A 9,040-nucleotide genomic window follows, 5' to 3' on the forward strand; every position below is an offset into this window, starting at 1 on the left:
AGATCCATGGGAGGTGCAACCTCTAATTTTATATTTAAAATATTCTTGAATACTGAAATCATATTGACATGTTTTCATCCACTGTTGCATTTTCCTTCCTCTTTTGAGATATACATATATATATTCTTTTTATTCTTAAAGGGATATATTTCAAAGTGTGTTTTCAAATTTTTTATGCGTTTTCATCCTGTGATAACCAATAACTGATGGAATATGAGAATAATGATTTATGTATTTTCTTCCTGAAGGGGGTGTTTTGATGGCTCTTGGCTTGATTGCTCGATAAGAAGACTCTAGTACCCTAACGAACACCAGTGGCCATGTCACTCTGCAACTCACAACTGGCAACCCACTGAAGCTAAGCAGGTGTGAGCCTGGTCAATACCTGAATGGGAGATCTCCTGGGAAAAACTAAGGTTGCTGCTGGAAGAGGTGTTAGTGGGGCCAGCAGGGGGTGCTGACCCTGCAGTCCATGTGGGTCCTAATGCCCCACTATAGTGATGGGGACACTATACTGTAAACAGGCGCTGTCCTTCGGATGAGATGTAAACAGAGGTCCTGACTCTCTGTGGTCATTAAAAATCCCAGGGCATATCTTGAAAAGAGTGGGAGAGAGGAAAACCAAATTGCCCCCCCCTCCTCTCAGAGGGAGTTATCTTGTTTTGAGTGGGGGAGTGGCAGTTTTGCATTGTAAGTTTTCTCTGTTTAGCTATGTGTGTATATGTATATTATATGTTTTCGGTATCTCAGTAGTTATACAGTATGTTCTTTATTAAGGAGATTGATTCCTCTTTGACATTGAAATTGATATCTGGTGCACTTTTCTAATATATTGTTAGAGTTGGCAGGTTACGAAAATTGTGAATTTCAGAGATTGATGGAGCGGTTCAAAGCAATAAGCAAAATAAATATTCATAACTCCCAACTTGTAAGTGATTTCTCCAGAATATACCTGAGTGCTTGGTATTATTATAGGCATGTGAATTCTTTGTTCTCTGGCACAGCTTTGGTGAGAGGCTTAATAATCCAGGCAGCTTGGTTAAACAAATATTTATTAACAGTGTCAATACAAATACTACGCACAACAAAACATACAACACACAAGTTACTATATTTACAGAATGCACAAACAAGGCTTTTTATTGGCCTAACATCCTAATAAGATCGATACAAAGTATCGAACTCTAAAATATTACCTACAGAAGTCACAATAAGAGATAAGCTGCCTTTTATAGCTGATTAGGAGATCTTGGATGCTTAAAAAGCAAAAACATGCTTTTTATGTTATTGGTATTTTGAAAACTGATCTAAATCAGTGCATTGTCACTCACTGTTTAGGTTGATCACATGATAAAAACTAAAAAGTCCTTCAATAATATTCCATTATTTGGAAAGCCATAAATCATGACATCTCACCAAGATCACATCAACACGTTCTCCATTTGCAATTTCTTTCACACTGTTCCACCACATCTGAAATGCTATTTATCTAGCCCATCTGCAATTCACATGTGAGGAGGTTACTAAAAAATCACTGCAACAAAGTTTTGTATAGATCACAGATACATGTATGATAGATCATGTATAGATAAGGACCCAGATAGCTCAGTCGGTAGAGCATCAGAATTTTGCCAGCAGCTATATCACCCTGCAACTCACAACTGGCAATCCATTGAAACTAAGCAGAGTGAGCCTGGTCAGTACCTGGATGGGAGACCTTCCGCGAATGCTAAAGTTGCTGCTGGAAGCTAAGTAAGTCGAGCCAGAAGGGGGCGCTCATCCAACAGTCTGGGTGGGTCCTATTTCCCCAGTATAGAGACAGGGACACTATACTTTAAAAACGTGCCATCCTTTGGAAGAGATTCCATCCGTAAAATGTAACATGTACAAACACATATACAGAGTATATATATTTATGTGTACGTGAGTGTAATTACAAACACCGCTGGAGAGCTCCTGTTAGAATATTGCAATTTCTTTTTAATCTAATGCATAAAAAATTCTCTTAAAGACAAATAAAAAGTAGATGCTTCTCAAAAGGCTACATTTTCTCATTAACTGCTTGGTAAAATCTTTTTCTTTTTCAGGGTTCTTACCAAACTAGCCCTGATCTTTTTAGTCCTCAGACAGTAAATGATTGGATTCATGACAGGAGGGAAGACATTTTGAAAAACTGATGTATTGATGCGCATGTCCACTGAGGTTTCAGGAATCCTGTAGGACATGAAGACAGCTGTCAAAGTAAGGAAGTACACAGAAATGACCAGCAGGTGAAAGCCAAATGTGGAAAAGACTTTGATCCTCCCTTCAGGACTGGAAATCTGGAGCATTGCCTTAACAATCTTCAGATAGGATAGCAGGATGAAGAAGATAGGGATCAATAACACATACATGCCAATAGCTAAAGCCATATAGACGGTCAAGACAATGTCTGCACAAGCCAGGCGTAGCACTCCAGAAAAGTCACAGAAGCACTGTAAAACGTTGTTGGGTCCACAGTATGGTTTTGTCATCCCCAAAGTAAAAGCAGGTATTGGACACAGGAATCCTCCCAGCCAGCAGAGAGCAATGCGTTTTAAAGTGAATCCAGGGCTGATCTTGGTAGGGTAGTGTAGTGGGTGGCAGATGGCCACATATCTGTCATAATCCATAATTAAGAGGATGAAGCATTCCACAGAGTTCAGTGCCAGAAAGAAAAAAGTTTCGGTAAAACAAGCTTATAATGGGATAGCATAAGTAGCAGATCTGAACACAATAAACATTGTAAATACAGTAAATGTAGGACGTGTAATGTCAATGACAGCCAGGCTGCACATTGTCATATACATGGGGGTGTGTAAGCCTGAGTCTGCTCCAAATACGCCAATAAGAAGAACATTTCCCAATATAATTATAAAATATAGTGTTAGGAAGACACCAAGCAGGACTGTTTTGCTCTCAGAGTCTTGAAGATCCGACAATAATGAATTCTAATATACCTTGTTTGGTTCATGTCATCCATGGCTAAATTATTCTGAAACATGAAAGAAGAAAACACATCAGTTTAATCAGATTTTTTAAGATGAAAAATAATGGCAACCTTTTATCATTTAATTTTATTAACATTAGCAGCCTACAAAAACAGTTTTAAGTTATTAATTTCCATTAAATGATGTTAAAACAGGAACTTAAAATTTCTGTTACTCAATAATTCAGTCAGTTGTCTCAGTCAGCAAAGCTCTGTTCAGACTGTATTCCTATTTTTTTTTCTTCATCAGTTTAAATTGCTTGTAAATATTCCAAAGGAAAACATTTTACTGAAACCATTTTCTGTTTGTTTAAAATTAATATAAATGAAATATAAAAATTTTTCTGAAGCCCATAAATATCCTCATAAACCACTGATATTGTTGAAGTCATTCAAGTAGACCAGCAATCAATTCAGTTTTTAAAATTCACAAAAAAAAGTTTTCACAGACTTATTTCCACAGCACTCATTAAAATGTAAAAACTTGTGCCAGAAGATATGGCAGTATTATTACATTTCTAAGTGCATAGAATGGTTTAATTATTATCAATCTTCCCCTCATTAAATCAATATGTATTATACCATCTAATAAAAGGAACTATTGCATAAAAGGATCACTTGCATAAGATCTAAAAAATGTATTAATCTGCAATATTCTTGCAATCCCAGACTTGTCATATCAAGGTGTCAGTTATGTTCATTAGCATATTTTTGTATTTATTATTCTCAGAAAGTATATAGACTCCTATAAAATATCAAAGAATTCAGCAAAAATGTAAGAAGCTTTACTGTATACAAAGCCAATCTTATCAGTAAAATGCAATTAAATATTTTATAGCACTGATACACCATACAGCAACAAATTGTATTTCCCGATGCTGTGCCCAAAATGGCAAATCTCAAGTCTGTCTCTGTTGAGCTAAAGTCTTTTTTGCATTGTTCTTCTCTTTTCATTTTCATCTATAGGCAATAACAAATCTATAAAGTTATAGTTTAAAAAATGTATATTTTGTTTTGAGCTTTAACAAGTTAATATGATAAATCTGCATTCTGTAATACAAGAAGAAGCTACTTAGCTTAATGGATGTATAGAGAAAATAACATTATTTTAATGTCAAGAAACACCTGAAAGTGAGCTGATTAGATTTGATTTGTAACTGCAATTTGTTTTTTTCTTCCAGATAAATCAATATAGAACAGCAATTCTGTTTATTGTGACAACCTGGAGACACAATTGCATATAATTCATTGAACACCTGAATACTTACAGCTTAGAGTCCAAAACCTCATGCTGCTCCCTTAAATCAGTAACTGATTTGCTATTGCAAACCTTATTGAGCAACTTTTTTCATATCGTTCACAATCTTAATCACAACCTTAATCACCACATCTCAAAATAAAATACACGTCAGCACTTACAGTAACACAAAAATCTCTTAAGACCTGTGCACATATAAAAGTTCAAAGAATGAAGAATGGTGCTTAAATAAAACCTAAACAAATTCTACAAAATACATGAGTATATTAAAATAGTCATTAGCAAAAAGGACTGTACTTTCTCACTAAATGTTGTGAAAATACTCAGTTTTGAAACAAAATACTAATGAGGAGAAAATATATAATCAATATAAACTTCTTGTAAAATTGTCTGCAAGGACAGTATTGTACAACTTTGCATGTGGAAATTCTTCAAACTTTGACTTTTTAACTTGATAAGCAGTATATCCACAATCTGTAAAACTGACCAGGACATCATAAACTGGATCCATTTAATGATGAATGGCAGAATAGCTTCCCTCAGATGTGCACTGATAAGGGGAGACTTTCTTCTTAGACCCTAGGTCAGATGTCACATTCAATTGCCCAAAGGATTAAGAACAAAAGAGGATCCTGCAGGGTGAAGAAACATTACACCAAATTACATCATAACAATTCACCATTTTCTTTTTGGAAAGGTGCTGCATAAGTCACCTGCTGGCTCCACTTCTTTCTTTTCTTTGCACCTAGCAATCTGATAACATTTTCAACCAGGTGACTGCAACTGTTGTTGTCCAAGTTGGGACTTTAATTTAAGACATGCTAAGAGAGTAAATCTGTACATCAACAGAATTCTGTCCAATATTCATTTTGCAGCAGAAGTAATCTTGTGCCTTGAGAACTAAATGTTAGTCACTTACAGTATTCAACAATTTTCTTTTGTTGATCTCTTGAATTTCAGAGCAGTTCAGTAAAAGCAGGGACAAACAAACTTTTCTCTACCTACCTCACCTGTGGTCAGACCTGCGTCTGAGACACTTTACATCAACAGATTTTAAAATCCTGCTCAGTTGTCCAATTGGCTGAGGGATCTATGCTGTGATTCTACACAGTTTTAGGTTTATATTTTTACTTTGTTCTTCGAGGTGACTGTTTGAGTAATTTACCTTTGTTTGCAGAGGGGGTGTAAGCTTGAAGTCAGTACTGAAATCTTATTGACATTTTTTTTCCATAACAATTCTACGGCTGCATTAAGCTGCTGAGACATTTTTGGAGACATTTTTTGTTACTTAAAGGGACAAATTCTCTTGTTGCTGGTTTTGAAATTTGGGGTGTTTCTGTTTTTACCATGCTCTGATGGTCTTTAAAAATTCAGATTTATGCTTTTCATCTTGAAGGAAAATATCTTTATGGTTGTTGACTTCACTGTTCCATAAGGAGGAACTAGAGTTTTAACATTAGGTCAGAATGCTATGTATCATAGATGGGTGGGATAGAGAGGACCTCCCTTTCCTTTCTGCTCTGAAATTTTAGTAACGGAGCATAAAAAGAAGAGGAGCATAATGCGTCTGAAGGCCATAAACAATATTAATTTTGAAACATAAACATATTATGTAAACTGTATATGGCTGGTATTGGTAGTTTAAATAAAAATACACATCAGTATTCCACTTTCTTCCTAAACATTTTAAGTATCAAAGTCTTTCATTCGGTTACATACTGTGGTTATTTTGGAATAGTTTTTACATGCTCCTTCTGACTATATTAAGTTTATATACTTTCTAAAAAGTCATAAAGTTTTAACATTTCTTATGAATATTTGCGTTCGTTAGCACTGTAAAAAAATGCATACTTTTAGAATTTGATTAATAGGGAATGTAATATGGAATTGCGTATCTAAAGAAATTGAAAACGATATAATTATATTCATATAGCTCAAATGATCACAGTAGTTCACTTTCTTTGTAAAGGTCTGCATCAGTTTAACTCATTCTCATGTGATTACGTGTGTGGTGTAATGACTTAGGCATGTGCCTTGCATGCTGGAGGGTTTGATCCCAGCTGTCACCTTGAGATTTCTTTTAACAAATAAACAATTCTTTGAAAAACTAAAATTGCATATATTATGGACACTATAATGACATTTTTGAGATTTCTATATATCACAACATGTTCGCAGCTAAGTGATTTATTAATAAACTGTACTGCCACTACAGTATAGCTTGTGAGAAATACATTTATTTGCCCTGCATCAAACTTTAACTTGTTTAGAGTCCCCTACATTACAAACTCCAAAGCTAGGAGTGTTAACACCCTGCTGTGTAATGTTATGTAGAATAGACAGTTCTGGGGGATGGGAAGGAATTTTCAGTAGCATGCTCTTTTGTCATTGTTGCTGTTTAACATAAGGCAACCAGCAATTAAATGTCATGTTTTTTCTTAACACACGTTTTTCCATACTGTAGTTTTAAAACTTGAACAAGGACGTGCCACATGCAAACAGTGTGATGTTGGATAGTTTTAAAGCCACTACAGTATAGCTTGCGGAAAATACATTTATTTATACTGCATCAAAGCTTAACTCATTCAGAGTAGCTGTCATTACAAACTCCAAGTTAAAACTAATCTCTAGGGAGTAACCATGTTACAAATGGAAACAGTGCATCAGTCCTTGACTATTGTTAAAGAGTACATACAATGTCTGGTGGAGTTTCACCATTCACTTTTCTGTAATCTGTACAGAACCATAACGACTCTTCAATGTTTGGTACCAATAAACAGGGTCGATTCACAGACTTCCTTCTTTGAACTCAGCTGTGCTCCAGTAAATAATGTACAGTTTATCACCTTCTGCAATGATTCTTATTTAGCAGGATTTGCGCAATAAGCACAATGTTTAATGGGGATGACATTACCCACATCTATATCACTGTACGACACAGGTTTGAGTCGGAGTGTCTGTTTATAAAACAGAGCGCCTTCCAATACATATAACTACTGCATGATTTCTTTATCCATTTCAGCTTAATTAGGGGAATTAAATCAGTCAGAATGTCGGAATGCCAATAGTAAAAATAACCCTTCTTCCCTCCTTTGTTTAACTTAAAGAATTTTGCAAAGCAATCCTTAATCACAATACCATCACTTAATTCATCCAGATACACAAATTCATGCCAGATATTATGAAGTTTTATTATGTCTTCTTATAGTTTTCAGTGTGAATCTAACTTTTTTTTCCTTAAAAAAAAAACTGGCATATTGATAGGTAAGTTTATTTTCAGGCCATAAAGGCCCATGGGGGAAACGGGGGGCAAAGGCCTCCATTTTTCTCGACCATCCAACACTGTAGCTGGAGGTGATGTGGTCAGGATGGCATATTAATGTTACCCTCAATCTAAACATAAATATATGTACAGGGTATGTGTGTGAGAAGTACAAATCAATAAAATTCAATGTATTTTATTGTTTTCTGTTAAGATACAAAAGGTCTTTCAAAGACTTAAATTATAGCAGTTGATGATTATGAAGATCAAGAGAAAGAGGTGTATTACTGTATTTCAATTAGAAATAATAACACAAGAAGCTAAACTTTCTCATCAAGTGTAGGGTAAAATATTTTTCTTTTTCAGGGTTCTAACCAAACTGGCCCTGATCTCTTTAGTCCTCAGACAGTAAATTATTGGATTCACGATAGGAGGGAAAACATTTTGAAACAGTGATGCCATGATGCGCATGTCCACTGAAGTCCCAGGAATCCTGTATGAGATGAAGACACCTAACAAAGTAAGGAAGTACACACAGATGACCAGCAGGTGAGAGCCACACGTGAAGAAGGTTTTCAACCTCCCCTCAGAACTGGTAATCTGCAGCACTGACTTAATGATCTTTATATAGGACATCAGGATAAAGATGATGGGGATCAGTAGCACACACAGAGCAAAAGTTAAAGAAACAAAGCTGGTCAAGGTAATGTCTGCACAAGCCAAGCGTAACACTCCAGAAAACTCACAGAAGCACTGTAAAACCTTGTTGGGTCCACAATACGGCCTTGTCATCCCCAGAAGAACTGGAAAAATTGGGCTCATGAATCCTCCCAGCCAGCAGAGAGTAATGAGTTTTAAAGTGAAACTTTGGTTCATTTTGGCAGGGTAGTGCAGTGGGTGGCAAATGGCCACATATCTGTCATAAGCCATAATCAATAGGATAAAACACTCCACAGATCCCAGTGCCAGAACAAAATATGCTTGGGTGAAACAAGCTAGGAAGGGGACAGCATAAGAAGCAAAATGGAACACATTTAGCATTGTTAGAACTGTACATGTAGGAATTGTAATGTCAATGATCGCCAGATTGCAAATTGTCATATACATAGGGGTGTGTAAGCCTGAATCGGCTAGAAATATGCCAATAAGAAGAAGATTTCCAGATACAATTATGAGATACAATGTAAGGAAGACAGCAAATAGAATGGACTTGCTTTCTGGGTCTTGAATTCCTGGGAATCCTACAATAATGAATTCTGTGACCCTTGTTTGGTTCATGTCATCCATGGCTAACTTATTCTGAAACATGAAAGAAGAGAGGACATCATTTAAAAAAAAACTAAAACCTACAAATGGATTTTAAATTATACTATTGTTACTGAATAATTCAATCAGTTGTATCAGTCTGCAGAACTTCATAGATAATACTTCCAGGATAAAACATCTGTTCTGTTGTCTATTCTTTCTTCCAGTAATTGTAAACTGCTTGTATCAACAAGGAAAAAAAATATTT

The 9,040-nt window shown here is 35.6% G+C and overlaps 1 protein-coding gene and 1 pseudogene across 1 annotated transcript; both read right to left on the reverse strand.

Annotated features, from left to right (window-relative positions):
- Positions 1–2,054: 2,054 nt before the first annotated feature.
- Positions 2,055–4,297, reverse strand: LOC148676463 (olfactory receptor 1D2-like; annotated as a pseudogene).
- A 3,563-nt stretch (positions 4,298–7,860) lies between these two features.
- Positions 7,861–8,815, reverse strand: LOC148676464 (olfactory receptor 10A3-like). The gene has a single exon (XM_088622385.1). The coding sequence runs from the start codon at positions 8,812–8,814 to the stop codon at positions 7,861–7,863; it is 954 nt and encodes a 317-aa protein (XP_088478511.1). The 5' UTR covers position 8,815.
- Positions 8,816–9,040: the final 225 nt, after the last annotated feature.

The sequence above is a fragment of the Lepisosteus platostomus genome, chromosome 2, assembly GCF_059453375.1.
Source record: "Lepisosteus platostomus isolate fLepPlt1 chromosome 2, fLepPlt1.hap1, whole genome shotgun sequence".
Taxonomy (NCBI): Eukaryota; Metazoa; Chordata; class Actinopteri; order Semionotiformes; family Lepisosteidae; genus Lepisosteus; species Lepisosteus platostomus.

What these genes read in the sequence shown, in the direction of transcription:
- LOC148676464 (XM_088622385.1), bottom strand. Translation starts at nt 8,814, where the DNA reads ATGGATGACATGAACCAAACAAGGGTCACAGAATTCATTATTGTAGGA.